Here is a 24,421-nt window from a genome sequence, read left to right as displayed (position 1 = left end):
TTCTGCGTCTCCTCAGTCATTAAGTGTGATTTCTATTCTGCCCATGCTCAGCTCTGCACTCATTTGCTGTTTTGCTAATACTGAATCAACATTTTGTAAATCCTGTGCTTTGATGCCAGTACATGTGCTGCTGCCAAACACACAGTGGTGTTATCCAAATCTAAAGGATGACATTCCTTATCATCTGCTGGTGAAAAAACTGTCATTTCTGATTGTTTTTGCACCAACACAGCACTGATTACTAATCATGGAGCTGCTATTACAGAGCAAAATCAAACGTGCCAAAATGGGACATGCCGCTTTGTTTTGTTTGTTGTTCTAGGTTTTTCTCCCATCTGCATGAATCAAGCCGAGAGTATAAGGGCTCATCGAGGATCCAATTGCTAATATACACAATTTGCACATTTATTGCTGTCTTAAATCTGTATTAATATCAAGAATACCTGATGAAACAGAAAACAAGATAAATTAAAGCCGCAAGCGGCATCCAACGGCCCTCGCGGGCCGCCGGCCTTCCGACTCTGCTTTCTGCATTTTACAGAGATGGCGCTAACGCAATTGTCTAAGAACTAAGACAGTGACACATTGTACATGTTCAATGCTGTGCTTAACCAGTGCAAATGAACACAAATATCGGTCGAATGTGCAGCTCCAGCGCACAGAGACCGTGACACTTGGAATAAAAATATGGATAACTTTTGATGCTCCGCTTGTGTAGATTATTTTCCCAAAATATGAGCTTGATCGAGCTATTGCCCACAGAGGAGTTCATTAAAGTGTGAAGCATAAATGTGAACATTTCAAGGATTTAGCGTTTTTCCCATTTGTGACATATATTTGCGGCTCTACCGCACAGAGACCCTAGTACTTAAAATCAAAATATGGATAACTTTTGATGCCCCGCTTGTGTAGATGATTCTCCCCAAATATGAACTTGATCGGGTAATCGCCCTAGGAGGAGTTTGTTAAAGTGTGAAGTGTAAAAATGTGGTCATTTTAGAGATTTTGCGGTTTCCCCATAGGGATAACATGGGATGTTTCTGTCATCGCTACGGCTATGCTTTACCAAATATGACTTGGGCTCCCATACTTTTAATTTGGGGATGGCAAATGAGAATTGTGTGCAAAATGTCATGTCATTTGGAAAAACTCTTGTTTATAGGCCACTCTGAAGGCCAAATAGTCCAAATTCTGCGAAAAGTTTGCGGCTCAGCTGCACAGAGACCGTAAATGTTATCCATAAAATTTGAAAAACTTTAGATGCCCCACTTGTCTAGAGGAGGTACACCGATTTTGAGATCGGTGGGCCAAACGCACTAGGAGGAGTTTGTTAAAGTGTGAAGCGTAAATGTGAACATTTCAAGGATTTGGCGTTTTTCCCATTTGTGACAGTATATTTGCAGCTCCACGGCACAGAGACCGTACCACTTAAAATCAAAATATGACTAACTTTTGATGCCCCGTTTGTGTAGATGATATTCTCCAAATATGAGCTTGATCGGGCGATCGCCCTAGGAGGAGTTTGTTGAAGTGTGAAGCGTAAAAATGTGGTGATTTGAGCGATTCTACGATTTTCCCATAACGATAACATGGGATGTTTCTGTCAACGCTACGGTTACGCCGTACAAAATATGACTTTGGCTCTCATACTTTTATGATCAGGATGGCAAATTAGAATTTTGTTCAAAATATCATGTCATTTGGAAAAACTCTATTGTTTATAGGCCACTCTGAAGGCCAAATAGTCAGAATTCTGGGAAACGTTTGCGGCTCCGTCGCACAGAGACCGTAAAAGTTATCCTTAAAATTTGGATAACTTTAGATGCCCCACTTGTCTAGAGGACGTACACCGATTTTGAGGTTGGTGGGCAAAACGCACTAGGAGGAGTTCGTTAAAGTGTGAAACATAAAAATGTGAATATTTGAGAGATTTTGCGGTTTTCCTATAGGGATAACATGGGAGGTTTCTGTCATCGCTACGACTACGCCGTAAAAAATAAGTTATTTGTCTGATTGGCTTTTTTGATCGGGACGCCAAAATAGAATTTTGGGTAAAGTTTAGAACATTTTGGTAAAACAAATTTTTGACCTTCAATGTTAATTTAAAGTTCACTCTGTAGGGGGCGCTGTCGCGCCCATTTCAATTTTGTCATCATAAACTGGTCCAAACTAGAAAGTTGAACAACTGATTCAAATTTGGTCCTAATCGGACTCGTTTTGATCAAATGGGAGCAATTTTTAGATCTGCAATATTCCAAAATAAGTTGTCCAACTTTGCGGCTGCGCCGCACACAGACTGTAAAAGGTATCTCAAAAAATTGGATAACTTTAGATGCCCCACTTGTCCAGAGGACGTACGCCGATTTTGAAGTCGGTGGGCAAAACGCCCTAGGAGGAGTTCGTCAAAGTTTGACGTGAACAAAATGGCTAACACAGCGTGTTTTCATTTTCAAAGGAAGATGGCGGCCATAGGGTAAGTCTGGGGGCGTGGCCACAATGATTTTTTTTTTTTTTTGTCCTCACGAGAGGAATGCGTGTCCCGAATTTCGTAGCTTTACGCCAAAGTTGACCTCGGGGCGTCTCCCATAGGCGCAATGTATTTTGACTTTTGTCGGTGGCGCTGTCGCGCCATTTTTTAACGGAAAAAAAATTGGCTCAGAAAAAACAAAATTTTTCGCCGATTCTGAATTTTGGGCAAAGTTTGGTGAGTTTTTGAGCATGTTCAGGGGGTCAAATTAGAGATCAAAAAGCAGAAGAACAAGAAAAATAATAATAAATATAGCCGCAAGCGGCAATGATCGGCCCTCGCCACGCCGCCGCCACACCGCCGCCACGCCGCAAGAGGAGGGGGCGCTAACGCGCCCCAATTGTCCTTTTATCACGCCTACTGCTGAATCTGTGACGCTGTCACATGTTCTCCCCTTTGTTTTACCATCAAAAAGCAATTTTATTTTGAATTCTTGGCAAAATGTGCGGCTTTGCCGCACAGACACCGTGACTCTTTGAATGAAAATGTGGATAACTTTTGATGGTCCTGAAGATGAGTCTCACCAAATTTCAGGTTAATAGGGCTGACGCCCTGGGAGGAGTTTGTGAAAGTCTAAAGTGTAAACATGTTCTGGCCCCATTGGAATAACATGGGAGGTTTCGGTCATCGTTACGGCAACGCCATAACAATTATGACATGGGTCTCATTGACTTTTTTGATGGGGATGCTAAAATTGAGTTGTGTGTCAAATTTCATATAATTTCGCAAAACTAAACATTTAACCTCCATATAAAATCTGTAGGGGGCGCTGTGGCGCCAAATGAATTTATTTCACTTCAAGTAGGTTTAGGGCAAAGAGTTTAACAACTGATTCTAATTTGACGCAATTCGGACTTTATCTGCGCAAACGGCAGAAATTTTAAATATGGGAGATTTCTGAAATTTTAGTTACAGTTTGCGGCTTCGCCGCACAGAGACCGTGAGAGGTATCAATGTAATTTGGATAACTTTTGATGTCCCACTCCTCAGTAGCATTTTCACCAAATTTCAGCTTTTTAGGGCCAACGCCCTGGGAGGAGTTCGCAAAAGTACGACGTTTGGAAAGACTCCGAAGTCATGTTTAGCCATTTTTGAAGCAATATGGCCGACATTTGGTTCGGGGGACGGCGTTGCCGTAATAATATTTTTTACTTCTCTTGTCACCATCTACCTCTGCGCCAAATTTCATGATTCTACGATCAGATTTTTTTTGGGTCATTTCCCATCTCTCAATGCATTTTTGGTACATTTGGTGGCGCTGACGCGCCAATTTTTTTTATTTTAGAAAAGGGAAATAGCCAGAATGTAGAGAGGCACGATTTTTAGAGGTGTGCAAATTTTTGTGACTTTTCGTCAATGTTCACTGGGTGAAAAATAGGGGGGTTGGTCCCGAGAAGAAGAAGAAAGAAAGAAAGAAAGAAAGAATAATATTCCGATGCGAAAACAATGTTTCCCATTTTTCAAATATCATAAACTATACATTTTCGGAAAGCGCTCGCGCTTTCCTACCTCATGGTGTGGGTCCCTGGTCACTGACGGGTACTTTCGATAATTTTGAGTGGGCTCCGCCCACTTTGTGTTTTTGGCCCTCTATACAGTAATAATGTTCAATTTTTGCATTACATGCTTATATGCACGGAACATGCAAGAGATGGGGAACGTATTCGTGAGCTACTTAGCGCAAATGAGTGCTTTATATGGGGATGACGACCGCGAAGCGGTCGTCATCCCAATGTAAAGTGCTCGTTTAGTGCGAACTTTTGCACGGGCTTCGCCCGTTTACAACGGTAATGTTCCATTTTCCTACAACTAATTAGTATGCACGGGGCGTGCATGAGTGGAGGAGTGCGTTAGTGAGTGTTTGGAAGTGGGCGAGCGCTTCGCGCTCGATTTCGTGCGCACTACGTGCGCACTTTCGCAGCCGTGCTTCGCACGACCTTACGAGATTAATAGGCCTCTCGCCAGCTTGTGGCGCTCGGGCCTAATTAAAGCCGCAAGCGGCATCCAACGGCCCTCGCGGGCCGCCGGCCTTCCGACTCTGCTCTCTGCATTTTACAGATTTGGCGCTAACGCAATTGTCTAAGAACTAAGACAGCGACACATTGGACATGTACAAAGCTGTGCTTAACCAGTGCAAATGAACACAAATATCGGTCAAATGTGCAGCTCCAGCGCACAAAGACCGTGACACTTGGAATAAAAATATGGATAACTTTTGATGCTCCGCTTGTGTGGATTATTTTCCCAAAATATGAGCTTGATCGAGCTATTGCCCACAGAGGAGTTCATTAAAGTGTGAAGCATAAATGTGAACATTTCAAGGATTTGGCGTTTTTCCCATTTGTGACATATATTTGCGGCTCTACCGCACAGAGACCGTAGTACTTAAAATCAAAATATGGATAACTTTTGATGCCCCGCTTGTGTAGATGATTCTCCCCAAATATGAACTTGATCGGGTAATCGCCCTAGGAGAAGTTTGTTAAAGTGTGAAGTGTAAAAATGTGGTCATTTTAGAGATTTTGCGGTTTTCCCATAGGGATAACATGGGATGTTTCTGTCATCGCTACGGCTACGCTTTACCAAATATGACTTTGGCTCCCATACTTTTAATTTGGGGATGGCAAATGAGAATTGTGTGCAAAATGTCATGTCATTTGGAAAAACTCTTGTTTATAGGCCACTCTGAAGGCCAAATAGTCCAAATTCTGCGAAAAGTTTGCGGCTCAGCTGCACAGAGACCGTAAATGTTATCCATAAAATTTGAATAACTTTAGATGCCCCACTTGTCTAGAGGAGGTACACCGATTTTGAGATCGGTGGGCCAAACGCACTAGGAGGAGTTTGTTAAAGTGTGAAGCGTAAATGTGAACATTTCAAGGATTTGGCGTTTTTCCCATTTGTGACAGTATATTTGCAGCTCCACGGCACAGAGACCGTAGCACTTAAAATCAAAAAATGGATAACTTTTGATGCCCCGTTTGTGTAGATGATTTTCCCCAAATATGAACTTGATCGAGCTATCGCCCTGGGAGGAGTTTGTTAAAGTGTGAAGCGTAAAAATGTGGTCATTTTAGAGATTTCGCTGTTTTCCCATTTGTGACATATATTTGCGGGTCCGCCACACAGAGACCGTAGCACTTAGAATCAAAATATGGATAACTTTTGATGCCCCGCTTGTGTAGATGATTTTCCCCAAATATGAGTTTGATCGGACAATCGCCCTAGGAGGAGTTTGTTAAAGTGTGAAGCGTAAAAATGTGGTTTTGCGAGTTTCCCATAAGGATAACATGGGATGTTTCTGTCATCGCTACGGTTACGCCGTACAAAATATGACTTTGGCTCTCATACTTTTATGATCAGGATGGCAAATTTGAATTTTGTGCAAAATATCATGTCATTTGGGAAAACTCTATTATTTATAGGCCACTCTGAAGGCCAAATAGTCAGAATTCTGGGAAACGTTTGCGGCTCCGTCGCACAGAGACCGTAAAAGCTATCCTTAAAATTTGGATAACTTTAGATGCACCGCTTGTCTAGAGGACGTACACCGATTTTGAGGTTGGTGGGCAAAACGCACTAGGAGGACTTCGTTAAAGTGTAAAACATAAAAATGTGGTAATTTGAGAGATTTTGTGGTTTTCCCATAGGGATAACATGGGAAGTTTATGTCATCGCTACGACTACGCCGTAAAAATTAAGGCATTTGTCTGATTGGCTTTTTTGATCGGGACGCCAAAATAGAATTTTGGGTAAAGTTTAGAACATTTTGGTAAAACAAATTTTTGACCTTCAATGTTAATTTAAAGGTCACTCTGTAGGGGGCGCTATCGCGCCCATTTCAATTTTGTCATCATAAACTGGTCCAAACTAGAAAGTTTAACAACTGATTCAAATTTGGTCATACTCGGACTCGTTTTGATCAAATGGGAGCAGTTCTTAGAGCTGCAATATTCCAAAATAAGTTGTCCAACTTTGCGGCTGCGCCGCACACAGACCGTAAAAGGTATCTCCAAAAATTGGATAACTTTAGATGCCCCACTTGTCCAGAGGACGTACGCCAATTTTGAAGTTGGTGGGCAAAACGCCCTAGGAGGAGTTCGTCAAAGTTTGACGTGAACAAAATGGCTAACACAGCGTGTTTTCATTTTCAAAGGAAGATGGCGGCCATAGGGTAAGTCTGGGGGCGTGGCCACAGTGATTTTTTTTCTTTGTCCTCACGAGAGGAATGCGTGTCCCGAATTTCGTAGCGTTACGCCAAAGTTGACCTCGGGGCGTCTCCCATAGGCGCAATGTATTTTGACTTTTGTCGGTGGCGCTGTCGCGCCATTTTTTAACGAAAAAAAAAAATGGCCCAGAAAAAACAAAATTTTTCGCCGATTCTGAATTTTGGGCAAAGTTTGGTGAGTTTTTGAGCATGTTCAGGGGGTCAAATTAGAGCTCAAAGCGCTGAAGAAGAACAAGAAAAATAATAAAAATTAAAGCCGCAAGCGGCATCCAACGGCCCTCGCGGGCCGCCGGCCTTCCGACTCTGCTCTCTGCATTTTACAGAGTTGGCGCTAACGCAATTGTCTAAGAACTAAGACAGTGACACATTGGACATGTACAATGCTGTGCTTAACCAGTGCAAATGAAGACAAATATCGGTCAAATGTGCAGCTCCAGCGCACAGAGACCGTGACACTTGGAATAAAAATATGTATAACTTTTGATGCCCCGCTTGTGTAGATGATTCTCCCCAAATATGAACTTGATCGGATAATCGCCCTAGGAGGAGTTTGTTAAAGTGTGAAGTGTAAAAATGTGGTCATTTTAGAGATTTTGCGGTTTCCCCATAGGGATAACATGGGATGTTTCTGTCATCGCTACGGCTACGCTTTACCAAATATGACTTTGGCTCCCATACTTTTATTTTGGGGATGGCAAATGAGAATTGTGTGCAAAATGTCATGTCATTTGGAAAAACTCTTGTTTATAGGCCACTCTGAAGGCCAAATAGTCCAAATTCTGCGAAAAGTTTGCGGCTCAGCTGCACAGAGACCGTAAATGTTATCCATAAAATTTGAATAACTTTTGATGCCCCACTTGTCTAGAGGAGGTACACCGATTTTGAGATCGGTGGGCCAAACGCACTAGGAGGAGTTTGTTAAAGTGTGAAGCGTAAATGTGAACATTTCAAGGATTTGGCGTTTTTCCCATTTGTGACAGTATATTTGCAGCTCCACGGCACAGAGACCGTACCACTTAAAATCAAAATATGACTAACTTTTGATGCCCCGTTTGTGTAGATGATTTTCCCCAAATATGAGCTTGATCGGGCAATCGCCCTAGGAGGAGTTCGTTAAAGTGTGAAGCGTAAAAATGTGGTCATTTTAGAGATTTCGCTGTTTTCCCATTTCTGACATATATTTGCGGGTCCGCCACACAGAGACCGTAGCACTTAGAATCAAAATATGGATAAGTTTTGATGCCCCGCTTGTGTAGATGATATTCTCCAAATATGAACTTGATCGGACAATCGCCCTAGGAGGAGTTCATTAAAGTGTGAAGCGTAAAAATGTGGTGATTTGAGCGATTCTACGATTTTCCCATAAGGATAACATGGGATGTTTCTGTCATCGCTACGGTTACGCCGTACAAAATATGACTTTGGCTCTCATACTTTTATGATCAGGATGGCAAATTAGAATTTTGTTCAAAATATCATGTCATTTGGAAAAACTCTATTGTTTATAGGCCACTCTGAAGGCCAAATAGTCAGAATTCTGGGAAACGTTTGCGGCTCCGTCGCACAGAGACCGTAAAAGCTATCCTTAAAATTTGGATAACTTTAGATGCCCCACTTGTCTAGAGGACGTACACCGATTTTGAGGTCGGTGGGCAAAACGCACTAGGAGGACTTCGTTAAAGTGTGAAACAGAAAAATGTGGATATTCGAGAGATTTAGCTGTTTTCCCATAGGGATAACATGGGAGGTTTATGTCATCGCTACGACTACGCCGTAAAAATTAGGGCATTTGTCTGATTGGCTTTTTTGATCGCGACGCCAAAATAGAATTTTGGGTAAAGTTTAGAAAATTTTGGTAAAACTAATTTTTGACCTTCAATGTTAATTTAAAGGTCACTCTGTAGGGGGCGCTATCGCGCCCATTTAAATTTTGTCATCATAAACTGGTCCAAACTAGAAAGTTGAACAACTGAATCAAATTTGGTCCTAATCGGACTTGTTTTGATCAAATGGGAACAATTTTTAGATCTGCAATATCCCAAAATAAGTTGTCCAACTTTGCGGCTGCGCCGCACACAGACCGTAAAAGGTATCTCAAAAAAATGAATAACTTTAGATGCCCCACTTGTCCAGAGGACGTACGCCGATTTTGAAGTCGGTGGGCAAAACGCCCTAGGAGGAGTTCGTCAAAGTTTGACGTGAACAAAATGGCTAACACAGCGTGTTTTCATTTTCAAAGGAAGATGGCGGGCATAGGGTAATTCTGGGGGCGTGGCCACAATAATATTTGTTTTTTGTCCTCACAAGAGGAATGCGTGTTCCGAATTTCGTCGCTCTACGACAAAGTTGACCTCCGGGCGTCTCCCATAGGCGCAATGTATTTTGACTTTTGTCGGTGGCGCTGTCGCGCCATTTTTTAACGAAAAAAAAAATGGCCCAGAAAAAACAAAATTTTTCGCCGATTTTGAATTTTGGGTAAAGTTTGGTGAGTTTTTGAGCATGTTCAGGGGGTCAAATTAGAGCTCAAAAAGCAGAAGAACAAGAAAAATAATAAAAATAATTAAAGCCGCAAGCGGCATCCAACGGCCCTCGCAGGCCGCCGGCCTTCCGACTCTGCGCTTTCGACTTGATAAAGATGGCGCCCTTATTGTGTTGAATTAAAAAAGAACTTGACAGACGGCGACACATTGGACATGGCCAATCCAGTGCAAATGAACACAAATGTCGGTCAAATGTGCGGGTCCGCCGCACAGAGACCGTAGCACTTGGAATAAAAATATGGATAACTTTTGATGCCCCGCTTGTGTAGATGATTTTCCCCAAATATGAGCTTGATCAAGCTATTGCCCTTAGAGGAGTTTGTTAAAGTGTGAAGCGTAAATGTGAACATTTCAGAGATTTCGCTGTTTTCCCATTTCTGATATATATTTGCGGGTCCGCCACACAGAGACCGTAGCACTTAGAATCAGAATATGGATATGTTTTGATGCCCCACTTGTGTAGATGATATTCTCCAAATATGAACTTGATCGGACAATCGCCCTAGGAGGAGTTTGTTAAAGTGTGAAGCGTAAAAATGTGGTGATTTGAGCGATTCTACGATTTTCCCATAAGGATAACATGGGATGTTTCTGTCATCGCTACGGTTACGCCGTACAAAATATGACTTTGGCTCTCATACTTTATGATCAGGATGGCAAATTAGAATTTTGTGCAAAATATAATGTCATTTGGAAAAACTCTACTGTTTATAGGCCACTCTGAAGGCCAAATAGTCAGAATTCTGGGAAACGTTTGCGGCTCCGTCGCACAGAGACCGTAAAAGCTATCCTTAAAATTTGCATAACTTTAGATGCCCCACTTGTCTAGAGGACGTACACCGATTTTGAGGTCGGTGGGCAAAACGCACTAGGAGGAATTCGTTAAAGTGTGAAACAGAAAAATGTGGATATTCGAGAGATTTAGCGGTTTTCCCATAGGGATAACATGGGAGGTTTATGTCATCGTTACGACTACGCCGTAAAAATTAAGGCATTTGTCTGATTGGCTTTTTTGATCGGGACGCCAAAATAGAATTTTGGGTAAAGTTTAGAAAATTTTGGTAGAACTAATTTTTGACCTTCAATGTTAATTTAAAGGTCACTCTGTAGGGGGCGCTATCGCGCCCATTTAAATTTTGTCATCATAAACTGGTCCAAACTAGAAAGTTGAACAACTGATTCAAATTTGGTCCTAATCGGACTTGTTTTGATCAAATGGGAACAATTTTTAGATCTGCAATATTCCAAAATAAGTTGTCCAACTTTGCGGCTGCGCCGCACACAGACCGTTAAAGGTATCTCAAAAAATTGAATAACTTTAGATGCCCCACTTGTCCAGAGGACGTCCGCCGATTTTGAAGTCGGTGGGCAAAACGCCCTAGGAGGAGTTCGTCAAAGTTTGACGTGAACAAAATGGCTAACACAGTGTGTTTTCATTTTCAAAGGAAGACTGCGGGCATAGGGTAAGTCTGGGGGCGTGGCCACAATGATATTTTTTTTTTGTCCTCACGAGAGGAATGCGTGTCCCGAATTTCGTAGCTTTACGCCAAAGTTGACCTCGGGGCGTCTCCCATAGGCGCAATGTATTTTGACTTTTGTCGGTGGCGCTGTCGCGCCATTTTTTAACAAAAAAAAAAATGGCCCAGAAAAAAACAAGATTTTTCGCCGATTTTGAATTTTGGGTAAAGTTTGGTGAGTTTTTGAGCATGTTCAGGGGGTCAAATTAGAGCTCAAAAAGCAGAAGAACAAGAAAAATAATAAAAAATATAGCCGCAAGCGGCAATGATCGGCCCTCACCACGCCGCCGCCACGCCGCAAGAGGAGGGGGCGCTAACGCGCCCCAATTGTCCTTTTATTACATCTACTGCTGAATCTGTGACGCTGTCACATCTTCTCCCCTTTGTTTTACCATCAAAAAGCAATTTTATTTTGAATTCTTGGCAAAATGTGCGGCTTCACTGCTCAGAGACCGTGACTCTTAGAATAAAAATGTGGATAACTTTTGATGGTCCTGAAGATGAGTCTCACCAAATTTCAGGTTAATAGGGCTGACGCCCTGAGGGGGAGGAGTTTGTGAAAGTCTAAAGTGTAAACATGTTCTGGCGATTTCCCCATTGGAATAACATGAAAGGTTTCGGTCATCGTTACGGCAACGCCATAACAATTATGACATGGGTCTCATTGACTTTTTTGATGGGGATGCTAAAATTGAGTTGTGTGTCAAATTTCATATAATTTCGCAAAACTAAACATTTAACCTCCATATAAAATCTGTAGGGGGCGCTGTGGCGCCAAATGAATTTATTTCACTTCAAGTAGGTTTAGGGCAAAGAGTTTAACAACTGATTCTTATTTGACGCAATTCTGACTTTATCTGCGCAAACGGCAGAAATTTTAAATATGGGAGATTTCTGAAATTCTAGCTACAGTTTGCGGCTTCGCCGCACAGAGACCGTGAGAGGTATCAATGTAATTTGGATAACTTTTGATGTCCCACTCCTCAGTAGCATTTTCACCAAATTTCAGCTTTTTAGGGCCAACGCCCTGGGAGGAGTTCGTAAAAGTACGACGTTTGGAAAAACTCCGAAGTCATGTTTAGCCATTTTTGAAGCAATATGGCCGACATTTGGTTGGGCGGACGGCGTTGCCGTAATAATATTTTTTACTTCTCTTGTCACCATCTACCTCTGCGCCAAATTTCATGATTCTACGATCAGATTTTTTTTGGGTCATTTCCCATCTCTCAATGCATTTTTGGTACATTTGGGGGCGCTTACGCGCCAATTTTTTTTATTTTAGAAAAGTGAAATAGCCAGAATGTAGAGAGGCACGATTTTTAGAGGTGTGCAAATTTTTGTGACTTTTCGTCAATGTTCACTGGGTGAAAAATAGGGGGGTTGGTCCCGAGAAGAAGAAAGAAAGAAAGAAAGAATAATATTCCGATGCGAAAACAATGTTTCCCATTTTTCAAATATCATAAACTATACATTTTCGGAAAGCGCTCGCGCTTTCCTACCTCATGGTGTGGGTCCCTGGTCACTGACGGGTACTTTCGATAATTTTGAGTGGATCCGCCCACTTTGTGTTTTTGGCCCTCTATACAGTAATAATGTTCAATTTTTGCATTACATGCTTATATGCACGGAACATGCAAGAGATGGGGAACGTATTCGTGAGCTACTTAGCGCAAATGAGTGCTTTATATGGGGATGACGACCGCGAAGCGGTCGTCATCCCAATGTAAAGTGCTCGTTTAGTGCGAACTTTTGCACGGGCTTCGCCCGTTTACAACGGTAATGTTCCATTTTCCTACAACTAATTAGTATGCACGGGGCGTGCATGAGTGGAGGAGTGCGTTAGTGAGTGTTTGGAAGTGGGCGAGCGCTTCGCGCTCGATTTCGTGCGCACTACGTGCGCACTTTCGCAGCCGTGCTTCGCACGGCCTTACGAGATTAATAGGCCTCTCGCCAGCTTGTGGCGCTCGGGCCTAAATATAGCCACAAGCGGCAATGATCGGCCCTCGCTACGCCGCCGCCACGCCGCAAGAGGCCTACGCCTACTGCTGAATCTGTGACGCTGTCACATCTTCTCCCCTTTGTTTTACCATCAAAAAGCAATTTTATTTTGAATTCTTGGCAAAATGTGCTGCTTTGCCGCACAGACACCGTGACTCTTTGAATAAAAATGTGGATACCTTTTGATGGTCCACCACTGAAGATGAGTCTCACCAAATTTCAGGTTAATAGGGCTAACGCCCTGGGAGGAGTTTGTGAAAGTCTAAAGTGTAAACATGTTCTGGCGATTTCCCCATTGGAATAACATGGGAGGTTTTGGTCATCGCTACGGCAACGCCATAACAATTATGACATGGGTCTCACTGACTTTTTTGATGGGGATGCCAAAATTGAGTTGTGTGTCAAATTTCAGATAATTTCGCAAAACTAAACATTCAACCTCCATATAAAATCTGTAGGGGGCGCTGTGGCGCCAAATACATTTATTTCACTTCAAGTAGGTTTAGGGCAAAGAGTTTAACAACTGATTCTAATTTGACGCAATTCGGACTTTATCTGCGCAAACGGCAGAAATTTTACATATGGGAGATTTCTGAAATTCTAGCTACAGTTTGCGGCTTCGCCGCACAGAGAACGTGAGAGGTATCAATGTAATTTGGATAACTTTTGATGTCCCACTCCTCAGTAGCATTTTCACCAAATTTCAGCTTTTTAGGGCCAACGCCCTGGGAGGAGTTTGTAAAAGTACGACGTTTGGAAAAACTCCGAAGTCATGTTTAGCCATTTTTGAAGCAATATGGCCGACATTTGGTTGGGCAGACGGCGTTGCCGTAATAATATTTTTTTACTTCTCTTGTCACCATCTACCTCTGCGCCAAATTTCATGATTCTACGATCAGATTTTTTTTGGGTCATTTCCCATCCCTCAATGCATTTTTGGTACATTTGGGGGCGCTGACGCGCCAATTTTTTTTATTTTAGAAAAGGGAATAGCCAGAATGTAGAGAGGCCCGATTTTTAGAGGTGTGCAAATTTTTGTGACTTTTCGTCAATGTTCACTGGGTGAAAAATGGGGGGGTTGGTCCCGAGAAGAAGAAGAAAGAATAATATTCCGATGCGAAAACAATGTTTCCCATTTTTCAAATATCATAAACTATACATTTTCGGAAAGCGCTTGCGCTTTCCTACCTCATGGTGTGGGTCCCTGGTCACTGACGGGTACTTTCGATAATTTTGAGTGGGCTCCGCCCACTTTGTGTTTTTGGCCCTCTATACAGTAATAATGTTCAATTTTTGCATTACATGCTTATATGCACGGAACATGCAAGAGATGGGGAACGTATTCGTGAGCTACTTAGCGCAAATGAGTGCTTTATATGGGGATGACGACCGCTTCGCGACCGCTTCGCATAGATTCTCGCGTACGGGACGATGCCAGGAGGGTTTTTGGAGGAATGCAGCGCTTCGCGCTGCTGTTGTCAACAATTAGTGAATGGGCTACGCCCATTCACTAATTGTTGACTATTTCTGTCATAGCAGGAGTAAGTATGCATGATCCATGCCTTCGGCATGGGCTAGTTCACTGTACTTGCCAGGGGCGACGGGGTACCAAACATGCGGGCGCAGCCCGCATGTTTGGTCAGACAGTTGCAACGCTGCCTTCGGCAGCGTTGCGGGAGCAATAGGCCCTCCGCCCTGCTTGGGCTCGGGCCTAAAAATATGTTTTATTTCTTAGCTGGTGTTTCAGAGCATTGCTTCAACTTTTATTATAACATTTGAATATGGTTTCGGAGGAACTGGGGTTCCATACATAGGCTATTAAACTTATACAAATAATGTATATTTTCCTAAAATTATAATTATTTAACAACAATAACCTGCATTGTTTCATTCTGTATTGTGGCCATGGTGTTTGAACTGACCAGCACATTGTGGAACACTGAGGACTGAGATTAATGAGGGAAACTGAAAACTATCTTCAAAACTGATTTTCCATTTGACTTTAAAACAATGTATCTCGACCATAAAACTCCCAACAATGGAAACAACTGATGGATGGACTGAATTCTGTGAATTAGAAAAGGGACACGTTTGCAGGATATTGGGACAAATGCGAGGCAGACTTTCTACAGACTACTCTTTCTGTTTTTGTCTTTTCCATTTCTGTATCTTGCTCTGTTTTATATCATATTTTATAATAATATATATCTTTGTTTTGTGTTAAAAAAAAAGATCATTAATAAAAAGAGAGTCTCTGAGACTCTCTGGGAGGGAATTTTATCTGCATTTTACTATTTGAAATACATTTTGATGTGTTTTATGGTTGTAAAGCACTTTTGCATGAGGTTTACATTATGCATTTTGATGAATTGATCTTATACTTCCCCTGCTCTCACAGTGTTGTGTATTTTGCTCAGGTGTGGTGCGTGAGTGAGAGCCTGGATGTGGACAGACAGATAAATCGGACAGTGGACGGGTCTGTGCAGTCCATTCTGCTGACAGACCTGCTGCCTGATGCCCCCTACACTGTGCTGGTGGCTGCTGTCACTGGGCTGGGAGTGGGCGCTCTTAGCCCCCCTGTCGACCTGCTTCTCAGTGAGTCAGCCCCACTGCCAGCACACTACACAAAGAGACAAAGTGTGTTGAGATAACACTGTGTAACCTATAGGACTTTTACCTCAATCTAAAGTTTGATAAAAGGCAGATGATATTGTATCGTCCCTGTTTTAATGAAGATGGTTGTCATTGTACATCCAATTCACAACTTTTTTTAAATTTTATTTTTGTATTGTTTAATTGACAGACAGATACAACAAACATAGATTAACATGTAGTAATCTGATGTGTGTTTATAGCCATCGCTAATTCCTAACACCAGTGCCTAGCAGGGCTTTAAACAGAACAGATTTCACAAAATTGAGTGTTAAATTAGTTTAACAACAATAAATACAGTAAATGCAATGTGTCAAAACCACCAAGGACAGCAACCACACATAAACACTGTCACTGCTCTCACACACACAGTTTACACATGATCACGCTGCTGCTGCTGCTGCTGCTGCTGCTGCTGCTGCTGCTGTGTGAGTCAGGACTTTGTGAACGTGGACAACAGGTCTTTATGTTTGCAGGTAAAGGTTCCAAAGGCTTTGAGTTAGCATTTAATTATGTGGGAAAAGTTATGTTCAAATTATGATCTGTCTAGTCAGTGTGTTTGATATCAGACTTGAATCAGCAATTTTCTCAACTCTATCTGATGTGCGAGTGTCAAGAATACAAAAATGTTACGTGAAACTTTGCTTGTACAGAAAGCATCGGATCTATGTGTTAAAGTTTTCTTATTTTCAAAGTCTTAAAGTTCACAAAGATTATAGCCGGGAGGTACATTGCTTCATGTTTTTTTTTCTTTTCTTTTTTATACAGCCCAACTTAGCCTGCTGTCTTGTTACATAATAAAGAAACCTACAAAACACATAAGTCATGGTTACTTCATACCACCGTGTCCTCGCAGTATGACACTTCTGTTTTAATTTCAACATTTTTCTTACTTTTTCACAGCTCTGCCGCGAGACTCTGCAGTGAAGAAAGGCAGCAATTTCAGCCTGTCGGAGCAGATCACAAACGTTATCTGCCAGCCGGCCTTCATCGCAGGGCTGGGCGTCGCTGCGTGGCTCGTGCTCATGGGCTTTAGTGGTTGGCTGTATTGTCGACACAGGCAAAGAAAGCAACTGGGGCATTACACCACCTCCTTTGCATACACACCAGCAGGTAAGGAAAATACGCGTTAGCTTTTAGCTGTTGGATTTACTCGTATGGAAGAGCGAACAATGGTGTAGAAATATGACATGGAGGGTGTGCTTCACGTGCCCGCCTCAAGGTTGAATAACATGAATTCTGGGAGTATATAAATCAAGAAAACCTTTATAAATGTAATTAGCAGAGTGCACAAAGAAGAAACGGGTATAGGTTTCAACAAATTGTAGTGACAAAGTTCCACTGAAGTATCCTTAGCTGTGATAGATGTTTTTAATTTCAACTTTTACAGCGCTGTAAGATATACTTCACAAATTTTGTTAATTAAATGTATCTATATTCCCATAAGGCATGTCTCTGGTAAACAGAATCATCTGAAGACAGTCAGCACTATCAGTAAATTGTAACCTCTGCTTTTCATTTTGATTTGGTTGGTTTGCTCAGGGCCACAAAACATACAGGAATACACATTTTTGACTTTGAAATGTGCAAACAACACAACAGGTCGAACTGTGAAGAAACAAATATGATGCTAATGTAATCATATGACTGATTAAAAGAACACTTTCTTGAACTTTGCCAAAAGTTGAATTAAGGCTCTTACTATGAAACAACCAAGGTGTCCGTAAAGTGGCCAGAGAGTGCACTTTACATTAACAGCTTCACTTATGCTGCTGCCATGATTGTATTTCAATCCATTTCTTAATCAAATTACTTGTGCATTGATTTGTGCTGAACGGTGTTCTTATGGATCTTTCAGTGCCCTCGCAGTTACAGTTAGATCAATATTACACTCTATATCCATCATAATATATATTTTCACACAATATCAAAGCTATTTTAGGCTAAGCAATTATGTAAAGTGAGCGCGGAATTGGGAGATTATCTTTATTTGAACATGTCCATTTGACAGATTAGCTGCATAGCATTAAAACAAAGTGTTTAACCTAAAGAGGGAGCCGGAAGGCCTTTTTGATCCCTCCCATATTTATGAGCAGAACTTAACCTTTAAACAAAGCTTTCTGGTTTATCCAGTGCGATTACCACCTCACAAAACATCAATACTATAAATTCTAATAATTATACTCATACTATCATCCATTTCGTGTATATTTTTTAACAAATACATAGAATGTGACACCACAGACTCTCATTCATTGTTCCTAAGTTGATTTTCTCGCCGACATTATAATCCTCTAGATCTCTGTTTGAAAGGTCATGAAATATCTGCTAAAAGCAATATATTTTGTTGTAAGTTGTGAGATCTGATAGTTGTATGATTTGACAGCAGCATGACTTTTCAATAGATTAAACTGTTTCATTTCTAAGTTGCATGATTCCAATTGTGTTTCCCGATTTCAAAAATAAACATATGAAATGGCTAAACCGTTGTCTCTTCCTCATCTTGCAGTCGGCTTTGCTCACGGTGAGGGCTCTGGGATCATCAGTGGAAGGTGAGGCACTACATTCATTCACATTGTTGGAGTGTAAAGTCTAATAACATCTTTAAATGTGTAGACCTGGTTTGTTGGGGTCCAATATGGGAAACTACCCGTGGCTCGCTGACTCTTGGCCAACTCCGACTCTCATCCATGACAGCAAGGACTCCTGCTCAGGCAAACTGGACTCCGAAAAATACTACAACAGTAAGAGCAAGTCCTTTTAACACTTTTGTAACTTTGCTAATCGTGCACTGTGTAAATATCTTGTATAAAAATGTGGCCACAGGTTATTCATTATAGAAACGGTTAGAGTATTCTTAAACCAATGGAGATTTTAAGATGCTAAATACAAAACTTTTCTATTCTTTACACTAGTTGTAATGTATGTATTTACCAGTAATGACCCAGCAGCCTCTTCTGTATTTCTTTTTGGACATTTGGCACAACTGCTGGAAAGTTTCTGACGTTCGATCCCGAGCTCTTTACATCAAAACTATTAAGAATTAGAAATAACGCTCTCCTGATGTGCGCTACAGCTGAAAAAGTGCTGGTTGTTTTTAGAATTGTATCCGTTTCAGTTGGAGGTTGTGTAATATCATTAAGATCGGTCTTTGTGAAAAAATATAAATGATTAGTAAATGGGAAATGGACAAAATGTGCTTTTCTACCTCGACGTAAGATAAGATAAGATAATCCTTTATTGTCCACACATGGGGAAATTTCATTGTTGCAACGCAGGTAGATACAGAGGAAAAGGACAGATCACCTATATGAAGTTTAAAAAACACTCTTAATAGAAGAACTCTTATAAACAAAACTCTTATAACCAAAAACTCCTATAGACAAAACCTCTCATTTCTTAATAAGGAATGGAGAGGAAAATTAAAGATAAAATTAAATAAAAACAGCTAGCGTAAGACAAAATAATACTAATAATAATGGTAAAATAAACACTCTATTTACATCAGTTATATGCACATGAATGTGACATTATTGCATGTGAGTACGACAGTAATTGCACATGAATGACATGGGATACAACCCATCGGTGGACGCTGGAATCATCTTATTTTGCACATTTGCAGGTATAATGAACTACACCAACCAATCAGAGAAGAGAAGCACTGCCTCCAACGACAGTCCCATCTACAGCACCATAAACACGACGGTGGATGACGACCTATTAGCTTATTACGACACTTACTCCACCAAGTCCATCTCCCAAGGTCCAGACCCATACAGCAGTAATCCAGCGCTGTACAACATGGGGCTCGTGGACCTGGACCAGTGGACCCTCCAGTCGGGACAGTCGGGCTCAGAGTACGCCCAGCTTAAATACAGCAAGAAGAACAATGGTGAGCCGTTTGAACTGAAATGTGCGTTCATTTGGAGAAAATAGGCACGGGTCAGTGAGTAGATTTGTTTTTTGTTTTTTGTGTACGATTTTTTGGCTTTATTAGACAGGAGTGGGAAGTGTGAAATGGGGATGAGAGAGGGGAGAACTCGCAGTAAATGTCAGTGTAGGGATTCAAACTCACAACACTCTGCTGGGCCTTAACCACTCCACCACCGGGCAGCGCTGAGTAAATCTTTAAACTGATTGACCAAAGCTCAAGAGAATTATGCAGACTGTGGTTAAAAACAACTCAACAACAGTATCCAATTTTTGTATAAAAAACTGATCCAATATGAGTCTAAAATCACATTCAAAAGTAACTACTACTGATATTTTTCACGTGTACTTTGTAGCTTTACCTAATACAATGTTAGCAACTGTACTTGTACTTGTATTATGTATATGTTTTGCCAGGAAACTTGAGTACTCTTGTCAGACTGTTTTTTTCACTTTTGGGTGTAATATGTTATGAACGGTGATTGTTACTGCTACAGCTGTGCCTCAACACAATAGGAACAATATAGTATTTACTTAGTTATTCTTTCATTTTCACCATATATAAAGGACGTGTGCATTTGCATTGAATCTTACTGACTAAATTTCAGTTACACAAGGCACACTGGAGTCATTCCTTGCAATAATAGTTATGGCAAAAAGTTATATATGATATATAACAATGGTTCAAATATTCATTCATTCATTTTCTACCGCTTGTTCCAGTTTAGGGGTCGCGGGTGACTGGAGCCTATCCCAGTGACTTTGGGCCTTAATGGTTCAAATATAACATACTAAAATAAAGAAAGTGCACAGTTGAAACTAATCTGTTGACACATGTGGAGGAAAATGTGTTAAATTTAAATGATTGCTTTGACAATACAAGACAGGACTATAAGTGAAGCATGAAGACAATCACTGTGCTGTGTTACAATACATCCATTATTTTTGAATGAATTTGCATCTGTAGAAAAAGTTGATTTATCCTCTTTGGTTCTGTTTTGGTTTAATGAGAAAAAAAATTAACAGCTTGCTCAGCGTTCTACCATGATTAAAAAATGTTTTCAGCCTGTTTTTTGTTTTTTTCCCCCTCAAAGCATATAAGTCATTCCAAGCAATTCTGTTTCCAGACAAACTGTCCAAGCAAAGGTCCTCGGGCTTGACCTCAAAGCCGTCCGCTCTCACGTGGATGGATGTCCTGTCTTTGCCTCTTCCTGACAGTAAGGACTCGAACGGCACAAAGACACGCGAGGGACAACTGAACAGGTAAGATTATAACAGTGTGATTTGGTTCAGCACAACACCATCCTTCCTCTCAATGCACCGTCAAATCTTCATTTAGACTGAATATTAATCACTTCAAGGCACCCCCTAAATGACAGAGGGAGTTAAGGCTGACAGATATCAAACCTTCCCTGTAACTCTGTGCTGTCAAACCAAACTTGAGTGAGCTCGTGTGTCTGGGGACTGGGTGAATTAGCAGCAGTCGTGTCTCCGGGCGCCGCATACATTGAGCCGTGGGGTTACTGAGGGGAGCGCCGGGTTTTAACTAACTGTGACAGACGAGAATGTAACAGGGGCGACATCTGAGGACCGCCACGTCTATTGTACTGACATTAACTTGCGTTTGACAGCTTAAATTAGCACTTTGCCTTTTTTAGCGACATGTCCGTTATTAAATGTATTTTGACAGTGCCACACAGTTCAGGGATGTTCTCCATCAAAGTTCAATCATGTGACAGATTTGTCTTTATAATTTAACATTTTTAAGCATTATGCATGTTTGACAGACATGTATTTGCCCGTTAAAGCAAGGCAAGTTTATTTGTAGAGCACATTTCATACACAGGGCAATAAGTGCTTCACACAGCAGGAAAAATGCATTAAAATCACAAAGAAATTACAGAAATACAATAAAATTAACTAAATAGAAAATAAAAATAAAAAACACCTAGCCAAATCCAAATGTATCCGACCAAATTTATCTGACCACATTAAGACTAGCGTGCCGCCCTTTTTGGCACAGACTGGCACCTGAGACTGGCACGAGAAGGTTCTGCATGAGACTTATTTTGACTAATGCATTAAATTCCTTATGTCCTTTCACTAGCAAGGACAACGCAACAACAACAGATTGCAATGACTGTATTTCTTGACGGATGATATGGGTAGATGAAACGGGGGTGGCTGCATAGAGAGACTGAAGACGGGGACAAGGGGAGTGGGAGGTTAAGACGTGGTCCTGCTCCTGAGCCTCAGTTAATCAACTTCCTTTCATTTATTAGCCCCGAGGATGAGGATGAAGACTGGTGCCCTCCGCTGCCTGCCAGAACCTATTTGACGGACAGCTCCAAAGAAGAACTCGCAAGTCCCGCGTCCAAACAAGAAAAGCCGCGCTACACGCCGATACGCCTGCCCTCGCCCCAGAAAGACCACGTCCAGCACAACCACTCTTCACATCTCCCGCCCTTTGACCTGTTGTCTCGGCAGCGGCCTAGCTCCCAGATCTCGCAGTCCAACCCCGATCTGTTTACGAGCAAGGAGGACGATGTCTACCACACGAGCCACTGGGCGGACACTTTTGGCAAAGGTTAGTTTGAGCTACAGCATAAACACATTTTATGTTTTATTAAAGAGAATCACCAATGGAAAGCCAGGACAGGACAACTCTGTAAAGCTTCCAGTCTTACAACAAGCAATTATTTTTGTAATTAATTACTATATTAGCAATGGCGAGATAATATAAGACTGAATAAACAATCAATTCATTTTGTTTCAGAAAAATCTCCTCCTGATTTGAGCTCTGCCGTCATGGTACACCGACCCCGGAGCAAGAAGAAGCAATCTAAAGATGTTCAACTCCGCAGGGACTTGCAGGGACTGGCAGGTACACCCTTAACAATAGTAGAAAAGTTATTCTGAGCACTTTTCGAATCAAGCCACATTATTGCTGCTCTGTTGTGTGTAAAATTGTATTCAGGCCTGCCCCCTCTGCCTGCCCCTTCCCCCACCGAAGACTCAATAAAGCTGTTAGCAGATGTCCTGGGCCATAGCCGAACTGACAGTCGTGAGTGGAGAGACGCCAGCGACCCGTCCAGCCTTCAGAGGAGGGCGGGACATTTCTCACCGCCGCGAACAAGGCCGACAAAATGGACGTTGCAAGGTGTGTAGTGAAAACACACATTCATCCTAGTGTAAAAACTAGTGTCCAACCCGGCGCTGGCTTTGATTGGGCCCTCCCTCTGCACTGTGTAAAAATAGCTGAAACAGTTTAGTGTGTTTGTTTTTCACAGATGAGAATGTAAACCCATATGCTCAGTCCACTTTCCTGCCCAAAGTGCAGATTTCTGGGTATGGCTCGCTTGGTGGGGCAGTCCTTCCAAGGCCCTCCACAACCAGGCAGAAACAAGATGAGGTACATCTACAGTTGTCGTCTTCGTGTTAACTGGGGTTTGGCTTAGATACTCACAAATCTATTAATATTAGCTATACCAATAATATTACAACAGATATAGTGACTTGAGCTAGACCCTGGTACAATGCGTCGCTCCTGATGAGGTTAATGTATATTGTGTGCTGTCCCTGCCTGAAATAAATGAACAAACTTAACCAAATACAGTCCTCAGACCGATCCTATTGTTCCAGGAGGCCTGTTGAATTGGCTTTAAAAGGTCATGTGCTATACTTGTTACTGCAACTTGAAAATAAACAATAACACCTATAACCTGAATAACAAATGTCTTGATTTTCAACCTTTTTAGAGTCATCATCCACTTTCTTGGTTGAAAAGGCACCGCAGCACATACTGAAACATGACCGAATCACATAAGTAGAAAAAATGGTACAGATGTTTGTTCAAAACACTCAAAAATGGTAAACTATTCAATGTAATACTTGTGTAAATTAACTGACGTTATTTCAAGGCACATCATTGTTCCCCCGGCACAATAGTTGAAAAGGTGTTCAGGGTCACATCCATGGTTGCACAGTGTAATTCACGGTGTATTTTCGACTGTATAATTGAGGATGAGTACGGTATATTAAATACAAAAGGCCAATGGGGGGCTAGTGTACTGGGAAACGCTCAGAATCATTTAGAATTCTGAACCCACGAGGAGCAACAAAGAATGCTTTTGGACCATCATCATGTCTCTATTATGCTGAAATACTAAAAATAAAATACTTTTTCCCCCCAGAATCTCATGTAGACAAGGCTGTGACGTTGATATTGTGTTGCCATGGCACCAGAGAAACACCAACAAGTATCGAGGCGTGCCATCTGCCTTCTGTTTGTTCCTCTGGTTCATTTATTGAAAAGTATTAGTGTTACATTTTTATTTTTGGTGATTTGTTGCCCACCCATTCATGTACAGTAAAAGAGGACAATTTACATTTTTATACATGTAATAAGATATATTGCTAAAATTGCAGTATCAAAAGACCACAATATTTTTGAACATAGCGTACACATATTGTACAGAAGATTACTGAATGTATCATCTACTGACTGGTATTGATATTACATTTGAGTGACTGTGGAAGATGGGGATTTGTATTTGGTATGCATGTGTAATGTGTAAAGACTGTGGACTTTCCATTTCTGTATTACTGTATGAAGCCTCACCTGTGTGTTGTCTTTTTTAAATGAACATTAAAACATTTGTATCAAAATTCCTGGTTTTGATTCAAGACAGTCGTTCCCTTAAAGATGTCTTTGCACATTTCGAGCTCCTCAAGGGCTTCACACAAACACCAGTTTCAGCACCTGTGGCCTCTCCGTCCACCACTCCAACATCAATAAAGACAGTAGTAAAGTGTCTCGTCCAAGGACACAGCAAGAGTATCTTATTTCTAGTGACTATAGAGACAGCTTAACATCAGCAAGGGAAAAATGACTTATTGGAACAGTTCTAATTATAGCTAAAATGCACAAGTGAACAGAAAACAGCATGTTTAATTTCTTATCAGATGAATACCACATGTATCTGTGCCAGGAGTCAATGAGCTCTATCAAATTGGCTCACAACGG

General features: G+C 41.4%; 1 protein-coding gene across 1 annotated transcript in view; it reads left to right on the top strand.

The window, feature by feature from the left end:
• The window catches only part of LOC140379500 (roundabout homolog 2), a 75,684-nt gene extending 51,621 nt beyond the window's left edge, over nucleotides 1–24,063 (top strand). The window contains exons 16-26 of the mRNA XM_072464209.1: nucleotides 15,228–15,405; nucleotides 16,366–16,575; nucleotides 17,972–18,014; nucleotides 18,079–18,206; nucleotides 19,088–19,357; nucleotides 20,523–20,658; nucleotides 21,678–21,982; nucleotides 22,172–22,279; nucleotides 22,373–22,555; nucleotides 22,686–22,807; nucleotides 23,589–24,063. Of these exons, the coding sequence (XP_072320310.1) occupies nucleotides 15,228–15,405; nucleotides 16,366–16,575; nucleotides 17,972–18,014; nucleotides 18,079–18,206; nucleotides 19,088–19,357; nucleotides 20,523–20,658; nucleotides 21,678–21,982; nucleotides 22,172–22,279; nucleotides 22,373–22,555; nucleotides 22,686–22,807; nucleotides 23,589–23,600 (1,695 nt within the window). The 3' untranslated portion in view covers nucleotides 23,601–24,063. The remainder of the gene's footprint in view (nucleotides 1–15,227; nucleotides 15,406–16,365; nucleotides 16,576–17,971; nucleotides 18,015–18,078; nucleotides 18,207–19,087; nucleotides 19,358–20,522; nucleotides 20,659–21,677; nucleotides 21,983–22,171; nucleotides 22,280–22,372; nucleotides 22,556–22,685; nucleotides 22,808–23,588) is intronic.
• Nucleotides 24,064–24,421: the final 358 nt, after the last annotated feature.

The sequence above is a fragment of the Eucyclogobius newberryi genome, unplaced genomic scaffold, assembly GCF_026437365.1.
Source record: "Eucyclogobius newberryi isolate DKJ021-1_F unplaced genomic scaffold, fEucNew1.0.hap1 SCAF_10, whole genome shotgun sequence".
NCBI classification, from domain to species: domain Eukaryota; kingdom Metazoa; phylum Chordata; class Actinopteri; order Gobiiformes; family Gobiidae; genus Eucyclogobius; species Eucyclogobius newberryi.
The sequence above is the reverse complement of the archived record's forward strand: the minus strand, read 5'-3'. Positions and strand labels throughout refer to the sequence as shown.